This window comes from Muntiacus reevesi, chromosome 5, assembly GCF_963930625.1.
Source record: "Muntiacus reevesi chromosome 5, mMunRee1.1, whole genome shotgun sequence".
Classification (NCBI taxonomy): domain Eukaryota; kingdom Metazoa; phylum Chordata; class Mammalia; order Artiodactyla; family Cervidae; genus Muntiacus; species Muntiacus reevesi.
This window is the reverse complement of record NC_089253.1, coordinates 115,447,683-115,461,642: the sequence shown is the minus strand read 5'-3', so window position 1 is coordinate 115,461,642 and position 13,960 is coordinate 115,447,683. Positions and strand designations below refer to the sequence as shown.

At 36.2% G+C, this 13,960-nt stretch overlaps 1 protein-coding gene across 3 annotated transcripts in view; it reads left to right on the top strand.

Annotated features, from left to right (window-relative positions):
- Positions 1–13,960, top strand: part of RPS6KC1 (ribosomal protein S6 kinase C1) — a 195,389-nt gene that overhangs the window by 72,838 nt on the left and 108,591 nt on the right. For 2 of the 3 annotated variants that reach the window (XM_065936224.1, XM_065936223.1), the window contains exon 6: positions 1,052–1,414. The exons of the other annotated variant lie outside the window; for it this stretch is intronic. In XM_065936224.1, the coding sequence (XP_065792296.1) occupies positions 1,052–1,414 (363 nt within the window). The remainder of the gene's footprint in view (positions 1–1,051; positions 1,415–13,960) is intronic. 3 annotated transcript variants of the gene reach the window in all.

Sequence of the window (13,960 nt, the reverse complement as noted above, 5' to 3'; positions counted from 1 at the left end):
CTGGCCATCTTCTGTTAACAAGATTTGCAAATATGTAAAACAATGGTACTTCTTAATTATTTTATAAAAGTTATGTTAACATCTAATGGGCTTTAAGTGTTTAAAAATTCAGTCTATTTTTAAAATACCAAGATCGGTAAATATTTACAGATGTAATCCATATAAACAAAAGCTCTTTGAGGTCCTTAATAATTTTTAAGAATGTAAAAGTAGAGCAGGTTTAGTAACTGTTATTGTAGTTCAAGCTCATGTATCATGAAGTCAGTTATATGAAATGGAAGAAGTAATTTTCATTGAGTAAATGTTCAATAGCATCCACTATTCATTTTCTGTCAGAAAACTAAGATGTAAATACTGACCAAAGCTTTCTCCAAAAGTTTGTGGAAGAGGCTGAAACATAAATTTCAAAATACCAATATTAAAAAAAAAGCTCCATGGCATACATTTTCCAGATATGGATGGTTACTTAAAAGCACATCTGTGAGGATACATTATATTATGTGTAGTCAAATTATTATTATGTAATTGCTATAAAATTTATAATTTAATCTTAGCCTGTTATATGCGTTAGCTCTTTTTCTCATTTATAGCCCCACATAATAAGTTTATTATTAAGTAACTTGTGGTTGGTCACACAGTACGTTTTAAGAGCTGGGATTCAGGCATTTCTCTTTTCTATTCTAAAGCTCTTATTCTTTTGCTTTTATCATAATTCTGTTGTTCACAGAAGCTGTGTATATAAGCATCAACTTTCTGTAAATACAAGATCCTGTGGTAAAGGCTCCTTGTAACAACAGGGCTAAATAAAGACTTGTCTTCAGTTTCAGTTTGATGGTTAAGGCAAGGAGATTGTCTTCCAGAACTGTAGGGAGATAGTGCAAAAATGAATGAAATAAGCTGAAACAAATTGCTAGACACTGACTTCCATCAGTAAATTTCAATCTTCCTGGTTGACATGGGTAGTATGAAAAAATGTTTAGTCAGTATGATTTGTATTCTTTTGGCTGATTCTCAATTTAATATCTGTTCACTATTGTGATCATATTTCTAGGTTTCTCCAGTGACAGTGATCTGGTATCTCTTACTGTTGATGTGGATTCTCTTGCTGAGTTGGATGATGGAATGGCTTCCAATCAAAATTCTCCCATCAGGACTTTTGGTCCCAATCTTTCTTCAGATTCTTCAGCACTAGGAGCTGTTTTTTCTGACAGTGAACAGAACAAAACAGAAGAAGAACGGGAAAGTCGTAGCCTTTTTCCTGGCAGTTTAAAATCCAAGCTTGGCAAGAGAGATTATTTGGAGAAAGCAGGAGAATTAATAAAGCTGGCTTTAAAAAAGGAAGAAGAAGATGACTATGAAGCTGCCTCTGATTTTTATAGGAAGGGAGTTGATTTGCTCCTGGAAGGTGTTCAAGGTACAATTTTATCTGTATTATTATATTTTGGCATGTTCTTATGTTGGTATTTGGGAGAAAATACACACACATACACAGACCTACATACATACATATATTGCAATTTCTTATGTATAATCCTGTGTAAAAACAAGACTGAAAAAAAGAAATTACTGGAAGTTAAATTACCTAAATATGGTAATTTAACTTTTAATTACATGGTGGAAGACAATATACTTAAGTCTCTGCTTTGATCAATTAATCGACACAAACAGAATTTTAAAAAAGCAAGCTTCTAGGTCCCTTGTTTGAATAATAATATATATTTTTTTCCTGCCATGTTCACCTGATTCTGTCAGGAGTATTCCCAGAGATTCTTTAGTACATTTGCTCTTGATGGCCTGAAGAGGCAAGATGAAATGGGCTTTTAAACTGAGAATGTAAAGGGTTCTTGGACTTGCTTACTATTCTATTTTTGTTAGTTGTGATAAATTCAATTAACGGGGATGATATGGGACATGGAGAGCTGAATGCTGCTAAATGTCTGTAAGTAGAACTTAGCCTGTTATTTATCTTTAAGCATCAGTTTTTCATCACTTGCCTTTCCCTTAGGGAAGCAGATTGAAGCATACTGCAATTCATAATCTGACATCCTGGATACAATAGTCAAAGGTTAATAGGACCTTCTTCCAGTGGTTTTCTTTCAGGAAAATCATCGTCGTTGTTGTTGTTCTGTGGTCTTCGACTTGTCAGTACTGTTTAGATTATCACAGTCTCTTGGATTACTAACAGTTTTTTTTTTTTTAACTGTAGCGCTTCCACCCTCACTATGCTCGGTGTCCTGTAGTCAGAAGCCTCGAGTATAAACTTTCCGTCTTCCAGTATGAGTGGTGTAAAAATGGATACTTGGCCATAAGGGGTGGAAGAAGGAGTGTGTGCAGTGGCATCCTAACAGCTTCTTAACTAGGACTTTGGTGAATTTTCTTGGTTTTAGCTTTCACACTCACTTCCACAGCTATCTAAAACAACCAGTCCCTGAAATTTTGGAGAGTTTTACGTTGCTCTGTAAGTAAGGCAGCTTCCTTGAGTTGACCAAACAGTGACCACTCATTCATCTACGCTTTTAGCTTCTAAAATTTTGTTGCTGCTGTTTTCTTTCTTTTTGTTCTTGAAGGGTTTTGCCTTAAAAATAATTTCTTTTACTGCCACATTAATGGAACTTCAGGAGGGAACATCTCTTATGATTTGATTGATATATCATTTTGATATGAATTTTTCTTTTCAGGTAGTTTCATTGTCTTTTGGGTTTTTTTGTCTGCTAGTGGAACATTCCAATCTTGATGACTTACTCATTTTCCTTCTTTGTCTTAATTCTTATCTGGTGTTAGGAGTTTAAAATGGGAATGAGTTGCAAACGATTAGATCTAATGTTACTCCCTTTTCTTTCTATGTAATTTTGTGCTAAAACACAACATTGACATATATAAAACATATCAGTGAGTTACTTCTCTGTCTAAAAGTTATTAGTATTTAACCTTAGAACACTTCATAATGTTACCACTTGATGGCACCAGAAAAATAAAAATCTTTTCTTCAAAATGAAAATTATGGATGCATATCAGCAAATAACAAAAAATAATATTGTTTCATTAGTTATTTGTGATTATGGTGGTAAGTTATTTCTCCACTGCAACTTGATACCAAACCTATTAGACCTCTGTCTTAAGGAATGTTACAGTTTAAACATACTTTTCCTATTTAGCTTAACACATTTCTGAAACCGTAATCTCTATTTCTGCCTGGATTAGTTTTTGAGGATAATATTCTATCAAGTCTAAAAAGTTGTAATCAACTAATTGCTTTTAGCCTTCTATTGTTTATCCATAATGTGATCAATTTTATTCATACAAACCATGGTGACTATAGTCACAATTCTAACTTTTAACCAAAATGTATAATAATGTCTGTTTCAGGCACATGGTTATACATTTAACCATGTTTAAATGTAATGTTAGGGCAGTGTTTCTAGTCTGTGGATTCTGTTTAGAAATATACCAGTCACCACACATGGACATTATTTTTGAAAAATGTTTTCCCCAGTTTTACTGAGGTATAATTGACATATGACATCATAATGATTTGATATATGTATATATTGTGAAATGATTACTGCAGTAAGTTTAGTTAACATACATCACTTCACATAGTTATAATTTTTTTGTCTGGTAATAAAAACTTTAAAGATATTACTGCAGTAAGTTTAGTTAACATACATCACTTCACATAGTTATAATTTTTTTATCTGGTAATAAAAACTTTAAAGATTATTCTCTTAGCAGCTTTCAAACATACAATATAGTATTGTTAACTGTAGTCACCATATTGTATGTTGTTATTGTTCAGTCGCTAAGTCGTGTCTGAATTTTTGTGATCCCATGGGCTGTAGTCCTCTAGGCTCCTCCGTCCATGGGACTTCCCAGGCAAGAATACTGGAGTGGGTTGCCATTCTCTTCTTCAGGGGATCTTCCTGACCCAGGGATTGAACCGGAGTCTCTGACATTGGCAGGCAGGTTTTTTTTTTTTAACCACTGACCCACCTGGGAAGCCCATATTGTATGTTTCATCCCCTGAATTTATTAATCTTATAAATGAAAGCTTGTATTTTTTGACCACCTTCACCCCTTGCCTCTGGGAACCACCAGTCTGTTCTCTGTTTCTTTGAGTTCAGTTCTGTTTAGATTCCACATACAAGTGAGATCATATGGTACTTGCCTTTCTCTGACTTAATTTCACTTAGCATAGTGCCCTGAAGAATTTATTTTTTATGGTTGAATAATATTCCACTGTATATTATTCTACTGCATTTATTCACTATATATCATAAAATACATTTTTATGGTTGTATAATATTCCACCACACTTTATCACTTCATCTGTTGATGGACTCTTGGGTTGATTTGTATCTTTGCTGTTGTGAATAATTCTGCAGTGAACATGGACATGTAAATATATCTTTGAGATAATGATTTGTTTCCTTTGGATATATACCTGAAAATGGAATTGCTCAATCATATGGTAGTTCTATTTTTAATTTTTCCTCCATACCACTTTCCGTAGGGGCTGCACCAATTTACGTTCCTCCCAACAGTGTATGAGGGTTCCCTTTTTTTTCACATGCCTGTCAGCATTTGTTGTTTATTGTCTTTCTGATGATAGGATAGCCATTCTGACAGCTGTGAGGTGATACCTTATTGTGGTTTTGATTTGGGTTTCCCTTGTGATGAGTGATGTTAAGTACCTTTTCATATACCTTTTAAACATTTATGTGTCCAGTTTGGGAAAATGTCTGTTCACTTCTTCTGCCCATTTTTTAATCTGGTTGATTTTTTCCTTTTGAGTTATGACAGTTCTGTATGTATTTTGGATATTGACTTTTAAAAAATTTTATAGCTACACTGCATGCTGCCACTTCATTGCTGTGCCTGGGCTTTCTGTGGTTGGGGCGAGTGGTGACTACTCTCTCCTTGTGGTGCATGAGCTTCTCATTGCAGTGGCTTCTTTAGTGGCAGAGCATGGGCTTCAGTAGTTGCCGCTTACAGGCTCTAGAGCATGGGCTCAGTAGTTGTGGTTCATGGGCTTTGTTGACCTGTGGCATGTGGGATCTTTCTAAACAGGGTCCAAACCTGTGTGCCCTGCATTGTCAGGCAGATTCTTAACCACTGGACCACCAGGGAAGCCCCTGGATATTATCTTCTTATCAGGTATATAATTTGCAAGTATTTCTACCATTGGTATATTGCCTTTTGATTTTTTTAAATTTATTTTTTTAATTGAAAGATAATTGCTTTACAGAATTTTGTTGTTTTCTGTCAAACCTCAACACGAATCAGCCACAGGTGTACATATAGAGCCTCCCTCCCATCTTCCTCCCCATCCCACCTCTCTAGGTTGATACACAGCCCCTGTTTGAGTTTCCTGAGACATACAGCAAATTCCTGTTGGCTATCTATTTTACATACAGTAATGTAAGTTTCCATGTTACTCTCAAGATACATCTCACCCTCTCTTCCCCTCTCCCCATGTCCATAAGTCTATTCTCTTTGTCTGTTTCTCCATTGCTGCCTACAAATAAATTCTTCAGTACCATTTTTCTAGGTTCTGTGTACATGCGTTAGTATATGCTATTTATCTTTCTGACTTACTTCACTCTGTATAACAGGTTTTAGGTTCATCTACCTCATTAGCACGGACTCAAATGCATTCATTTTTATGACTGAGTGGTATTCCATTGTGTATATGTGCCGCAGCCTCTTTATCCAGTCATCTGTTGATGAACATCTAGGTTGCTTCCATGTTCTAGCTATTGTAAATAGTGCTGCAAAGAACAGTGGGATACATGTGTCTTTTTCAGTTTTGGTTTCTTCAGGGTAGATGCCTAGGAGTAGGATTGCTGGGTCATATGGTAGTTTTATTCCTAGTTTTTTAAGGAATCTCCATACCGTCTTCCGTAGTGGCTGTATAAACTTACATTCCCACCAACAGTGCAAGAGCATTCCCTTTTCTCCACACCCTCTCCAGCATTTATTGTTTGTAGACTTTTTGATGATGCCCATTCTGACCGGTGTGAGGTGATATCTCATTGTATTTTTGATTTGCATTTCTCTAATAATGAGAGATGTTGAGCATCTTTTCATGTGTTTGTTAGCCATCTGTATGTCTTCTTTGGATAAATGTGTGTTTAGGTCTTTCCCCCACTTTTGGATTGGGTTGTTTGTTTTTCTGGTATTGAGTTGTATGAGCTGCTTGTATATTTTGGAAATTAATCCTTTGTCCATTGTTTCATTTGCTATTATTTTCTCCCATTCTGAAGGTTGTCTTTGCACCTTGCTTAGAGTTTCCTTTGCTGTGCAAAAGCTTTTAAGTTTAATCAGGTCCTACTTGTTTATTTTTTTTTTAATTTCCATTACTCTAGGAGGTGGGTCATAGAAGATCTTGCTTTGATTTATGTCATCGAGTGTTCTGCCTATGTTTTCCTCTAAGAGTTTTATAGTTCCTGGTCTTACATTTAGGTCTTTAATCCATTTTGAGTTTATCTTTGTGTGTGGTGTTAGGAAGTGTTCTAATTTCATTCTTTTGCATGTAGCTGTCCAGTTTTCCCAGCACCATGTATTAAAGAGGCTGTCTTTACCCCATTGAATATTCTTGCCTCCTTTGTCAAAAATAAGGTACCCATAGGTGCATGGGTTTATTTCTAGGCTTTTCTATCTTGTTCCGTTGGTCTGTATTTCTGTTTTTGTGCCGGTACCATACTGTCTTGATGACTGTAGCTTTGTGGTATAATCTGAAGTCAGGAAGGTTGATTCCTGTAGCTCCATTCTTCTTTTTCAAGAGTGCTGTGGCTGTTTGGGGTCTTCTGTGTTTCCATATGATTTGTGAAGTTTTTTGTCCTAGTTCTGTGAAAAATGCCATTGGTAATTTGATAGGGATTGCATTGAATCTGTAGATTGCATTTGGTAGTATACTCATTTTCACAAAATTGATTCTTCCTATCCAGGAACATGGAATATCTCCCCATCTGTTTATATCATCTTTGATTTCTTTCATCAATGTCTTATAATTTTCTGTGTACAGTTCTTTTGTCTCCTCAGGTAAGTTTATTCCTAGATATTTTATTCTTTTTGTTGCAACAGTGAATGGGATTGATTCCTTAATTTCTCTTTCTGATTTTTCACTGTTAGTATATAGAAATGCAAGTGATTTCTGTGTATTGATTTTGTATCCTGTGACTTTACTATATTCACTGATGAGCTCTAGTAATTTTCTGTTAATATCTTTAGGGTTTTCTATGTACAGGATCATGTCATCTGCAAACACTAAGAGCTTTACTTCTTCTTTTCCTATCTGGATTCCTTTTACTTCTTTTTCTTCTCTAATTGCTGTAACTAGGACTGCCAAAACTATGTTGAATAATCATGGTAAAAGTGGTGACCCTTGTCTTGTTCCTGATTTTAGGGGGAATGCTTTCAGTTTTTCACCATTGAGAATAATGTTTGCTGTAGGCTTATCATATATGGCCTTTACTATGTTGAGATAGGTTCCCTCTGACCATTTTTTGTAGAGTTTTAATCATATATGGGTCCTGAACTTCGTCAAAGGCTTTTTTTGCATCTATTGAGACTATCATATGGTTTTATCTTTCAATTTGTTGATATGGTGTATCACATTGATTGATTTGCATATATTGAAGAATCTTTGCATCCCTGGAAAAAACGCAACTTGATCATGGTGTATGAGCTTTTGATGTGTTGCTGAATGCTGTTTGCTAAAATTTTGTTGAAGATTTTTGCATCTGTGTTCATCAGTGATATTGGCCTATAGTTTTCTGTTTTTGTGTTGTCTTTGTCTGGTTTTGGTATCAGGGTGGTGGTAGCCTTGTAGAATGAGTTTGGAAGTGTTCTTCTCTGTGCAGTTTTTTGGAAGAGTTTTAGAAGGATAGACATTAGCTCTTCTCTAAATGTTTGATAGAGTTCTCCTGTGAAGCCATCTGGTCCTGGGCTTGCCTTTTGATTTTTTAAAAAAATTCTTAGAACTTTTTATTTTGTATTGGGTATAGCTGATTAACAATGTTGCGATAGTTTCGGGGTGGTTAGCGGAAGGACTCAGCCCTTCATATTTATGTAGCCCTTCTCCCCCAAACTCATCTCCCATTCAGGCTGCTACATAAATAACACTGAGCAGAGTTCCATGTGCTACACAATAGGTCCTTGTTAGTTATCCATTTTAAGTAAAGCAGTGTATACATGTCAATCCCGAACCCAATTGTCCTTTCCCCTCTTGGTTTCCCTTTTGATTTTGTTGATGGTTTCCTTTGCTCTGCAGAAGAAGCTTTTTAGTTTGAGGTAGTCCCATTTATTTATTTTTGCTTTTGTTGCCTTTTCTTTCAGTTTCAAGTCCAAAAATTTATTACCAAGACTTATGACGTGGAACTTAACCTCTATGTTTTCCTCTAGGAATTTCACGGTCTCAAGTCTTACATTCAAGTTTGTAATCCATTTGAGTTGATTTTTGTGCATGGTGTAAGATAGGGGTCCAGTTTTAGTCTTTTGCAAGTGACTGCCCAGTTTTCCCAGCACCACTTATTGTGCATATTCTTTTCCTATTGAATATTCTTAGCACCTTTGTTGAAAATTAGTTAACCATGCATGCATGGTTTTATTTCTGGTCTGTTTGGTTCCATTGATGTTTGTATCTTTTTAGTGCAAATACTGTACTATTTTGATTACTATATAGCTTTATAATATAGTTTGAAATTAAGAAATGTGAGACCTCCAGCTTTTTTCTTCTTTCTTAAGATTACTTTGCCTATTTGGTCTTCTGAGGTTCTGTATAAATTTTAGAATTGTTTTTTCTGCTTTTTGAAATTTTGATAGAGAGTGCTTTGAATCATGGATCACTTTGAGGGATATGGACATTTTAACAATATTAATTCTCCCACTTCATGAGTATGGAATATCTTTCGTCATTCTCTGCAGTTTCTTTTGTCAGTTATTTGTCAGTTTTGGTATACTTATGTTTCACCTCCACAGTTAAATTTATTCCTAGGTATTTTATTTTTTAATGCAGTTTTAAGTGGGGTTGCTCTCTTAATTTCTCTTTCTAGTACTTTGTTGCTAGTGTGTAGAAACACACTGATTTTTGTGTATTGGTTTTATATCTTGCACTTTTACTGAATTTGTTTATTAGCTTAACAGTTTTGCGGGGGGAATCTAGGATTTTCTATATCTAGCATCATGTCATTTTAAAAAGAGACAGTTTTACGTCTTCATTTTGATTTGGATGCTCCCCCCCCCCCCCCACTTTTTTTCTTGCCTGATTACTCTGGCTAGGACTTCCAGTACTGTGTTGAATAAAGTGGCAAAAGTAGGCATCCTTGTTTTGTTCCTGATCTTAGAGGAAAAGCTTTCAGCTTATTACTGTTGGTTGAAGTTGAGTATAAAGACTTTGTTCTTTTATTTGTGGGGAAACTGGAGGTGCTAGCTTGTGAACTAACTTAACATTTAGAAGAAGAGATGTTTTCTTGGAGAAAAACTGTTATTGAGACATCATTATAACTAATTATACCTATGAGTCATTTTAGTTTAACTCCTGCTCTGGGAATTGTTACCTGTGACTTTAGATTGGATTGGCATGCTTTAAAATAAAATAACTATTTCTGGATATCTGATAATCCAGAGAAATAATCTTTCAGAGCTAAATAAGAGTGCTTTATACAGGGGTTGTTATGAGTTGACAAATTTTGTTATTTTGCATATAAACTATTCAGCTTAACTGACTAAGCTTTCTAAAGGAATTTGTCTAGGTTGTTTGTAGATGTTATAAAGATGGCTTGATGTTTTTCTTACTTAACTGGTGTTTGCACAGCTGAGACTAGATGCAAAACACAGTAGCAGCAGTTCTTTGCCCATCCAGCAGAGAAAAAGCATACACTGAGTGGTAACTTTGAACTCTCCTTTTGAATCCAGCAGTTATTTCCTTAGTCTGGAAATGGCTCTTGAAATTAGGGTCCCTCTACTCTTCTAAGTCCTCAGGTTTTTCTGGATTTAAGAGAGAAAATCCAAAAAGTCAAGATGGAATCAAATCGACTCTTTGAAGAGAATGTTTCAGAGTTTCTCATTTCTGTCTATTACCTTTCATTTCTGCCTTATTTATGTTTTTCTGCAAGTGACTGATTTGATTAATCTGTATTCTAAGTGTGGGTCTATTGGAATAATTGTGATAATGTGGAGTGGCAAATGGATGACATAAAGGTATTCATGAAATATTTAAATAATAATAATTTGTTATTGATTACATATCTATCACTGTACAATGGGTTTTTCTTAATGTTATTTTTAATCCTCACAGCAAACCTATATACTGAGCTATGGCTGGTCATACTGGGCTTTTTCTAAGGACACCAAAATTTAGAGGGTGCAAACATTCAATATAATGATTCTAAAAGCTTGGCACCTAGTTAGCAAGAATAATTATTTAAAAGAGGAAGCTACCAGATGGTGAGCATTGTTAGTAACACCCATCTGTGGGCTACATTATGAATTACAGAATTGATTTGAGAGCTGGTTTTGTTCAGTTTGTTCTAGGTGCCAACATTGCTGGTTTATTGTGTTTGTAAGGTGGTTACTGGAATCCCCATTTTACAGATGGAGAAAACTAGTTCAGTCGCCAAGTCGCGTCCGACTCTTCTTGACCCCACGGACAGCAGCACGCCAGGCTTCCCTGTCGCTTGCCATCTCCCTGAGCTTGTCCAATTTCATGTCCGTTGAATCAGTGATGCCATCCAGCCGTCTCATCCTCTGTCGTCCTCTTCTTCTGCCTTCAATCTTCGCCAGCATCAGAGTCTTTTTCAGTGAGTCAGCTTTTTTGCATTGGGTGGCCAAAGAATTGGAGCTTCAGCTTCAGCATCAGTCCTTCTGAAAAGTATTCTGGGTTGATTTCCTTCAAGATTGACTAGTTTGATCTCCCTGTTTTCCAAGGGACTCTCAAGAGTCTTCTCTAGTACCGCGATTTGAAAGCATCAGTTGTTTGGCACTCTGCCTTCTTTACTATCTAACTCTCACATCCATACATGACTACTGGGAAAACCATAGCTTTGACCATACGGACCTTTATCGGCAAAGTGATGTCTTTGCTTTTTAGCACACTGTCGAGGTTTGTTACAGCTTTCTTGCCAAGAAGCAGTCAGTCGTCTTCTAACTTCATGGCTGCAGTCACCACCTGCAGTGATTTTAGAGACCAAGCGGAGTTCTGTTACTGCGTCCACCTTTCCCCTTCTATTTGCCATGAAGTGATGGAACTGTCTACCATGATCTTATTAATTTTTTCAATATTGAGTTTTAAGTCGGCTTTTTCACTCTCCTCCTTCACCCTCATCAAGAGTCTCTTTAGTTCCTCTTCTCTTTCAGCCATTAGAATGGTATCATCTGCATATCTGAGGTTGTTGATGTTTCTCCTGGCAGTCTTGATTCCAGCCAGCATTTCGCATGATATGCTCTGCGTATAAGTTAAATAAACAGGGTGACAATATACAGCCCTGTTGTACTCATTTCTCAATCCTGAACCAGTCAAAACTAAGGCTTATATAAAATATTAGCAACACAGACCAGTAAGTTTCATCCAGGATTTAAATCTAGGTCCTTTTGAGTTCAAATCTTGCCTTTTTTTCCACTCTGCCGTGCTACTTCTCACATATGTCTCTCCTAATAGATTAACTTTTTAAAATGGAGACATATATCTTCCTCACAATCAAATATTTTTAAACTTTGAGTAATTTTTCTTTTTCATTCTACCCATTTATTTCTTTGCTCATTCAGCCATCTAGTCATTCAGTTGACCGTTAAACAAGCTTTTACTACTTGTATGTACCAGGTATTGTGATAGTGACTATATCGTGGTTTCTTATAAAAATATAAAATTGAATGATAGCCTTTCAAAATGATATCTCCTCTACTTTCTCCCCATTCCTTTTTTTCCTTCCTCTTCCCCTCTTCTTCTCTCCCCTCTCTTTCCAATTTCTTTTTAAGTCTCCTGTATGCATTATGAATATCAGTATGAAAAGAGTCCTTGGAAGAAAAGTTATGACCAACCTAGACAGCATATTAAAAAGCAGAGACATTACTTTGCCAACAAAGGTCCATCTAGTCAAGGCTGTGGTTTTTCCAGTAGTCATGTATGGATGTGAGAGTTGGACTATAAAAAAAGCTGAGCACCGAAGAATGGATGCTTTTGAAGTGTGGTGTTGGAGAAGACTCTTGAGAGTCCCTTGAACTGCAAGGAGATCCAACCAGTCCATCCTAAAGGAAATCAGTCCTGAATATTCATTGGAAGGACTGATGCTGAAGCTGAAACTCCCAATACTTTGGCCACCTGATGCGAAGAGCTGACTCATTTGAAAAGACCCTGATGCTGGGAAAGATTGAAGGCAGGAGGAGAACGGGACAACAGAGGATGAGATGGTTGGATGACATCACTGACTCAATGGACATGAGTTTGAGTAAACTCTGGGATTTGGTGATAGTCAGGGAGGCCTGGTGTGCTGTAGTCCATGGGGTGGCAAAGAGTCGGACATGACTGAATGAATGAACTGATAAAGAGAGTTTCTTGATGTTGTTGGTGTTTTTTTTTTTTTTGTCAAACTTGCTGATATTTTTGACCTGTGAGACTACTTCTGATGCTATTACTCAGCTGAAAGATGCAAACAGTCTTCTGCAGTTTTCCTCCTGGTAAATGGTATAATAAGCAGTACCAAACCATTTTTCATGGTTTACCCGTCCCCTGGGTTTATGTGTGCTAGACTCTCAGGGATGTCCAGACATATTTCAAAAGCTGAACTAGTGTAGAGGTACTACATCATTTTGGGTCTCTTACTGGGTCTTGATTGTTTTTCTTCCCCTTCCTACAGTGAGGAATGGAAATTCTGGAGAAATCATAAATCTACATATATGTCTAGGTTTCCTTTCAGTCACTTGGACTAGCTCAGAATTACAGGGTCGGTTCTAGAACATGTGTAGGCTCTGTGAATGTGGCTAGTCTCTCTGCAGTCATAATTATTTGTATTCTCATGCTTTATAAAACAGTTTTGACCATTGATTTATTTCTTTGAATGAGTTACTCAAATATGAGGAAGCTCAAAGGATAACTTTGTTTGCTTTAGAATGGATGAGTATATGAGAAAGGTAGCAGTAAGTCTATGTTTGATGAAAGGAAGCAAGTCACATGATTTCTTATTGCTGAATTCCAGAAGTGAAAATATGTAGCTTTAAACTTTGTTTGACTGTTTATGGTGTTAACTCTGATGATCTTACGAAAATATTATTTGGCCCACTTTTTCTCTAAGGGATTGCCCAGTTCAGTACAAAGCATATTTATAAGACTAACAAGACAAAAACCTGTATTTTAAGAAAAATGTTTTTTTTTATTTGGCCTCATCAAGTCTTAGTTGAGGCATGTGGGAATTTTCCTTGCAGTGCATAACCTCTCTAGTTGCAACGCGCAGGCTCCAGAATGTGGGGGTGTCAGTAGTTGTGACACGCAGGTTTAGTTGCTCTGCAGCATGTGGGAATTTTAGTTCCTTGACCAGGGATTGAGCCTGCGTCCCCTGCATTGCAAGGTGGATTCTTTGATACTGGACCACCAAGGAAATCCCCAAACTTTTATTTTTATACATAATAGTGGCATGATTGTCTAGCTATCTAATACATTGGCTCCTAGCTTTTTTGATTTATGATCTTCTTTGAGAATTTTGTCCATTGTCAGTGTTGTTTCTACTGTGGGGTCTCCTTATAACTGTATGAATTTGAAAATCACCTTAAAAAACTGAAGTATAATTGACATATTTTATTTTCAAAGTTTATTTTTATTATTTTAGAAATCATGTTTTCTATTTCCACAAAAAAAAAAGCTGTTGAAGTTTTACTAGGCATTGAATTAAATCTAAATAAATTTGGGCAATATTGCCATCTTAGCAACATTAAGTCTTTCAATCTGTGAACATAGATGTCAAATTTATTT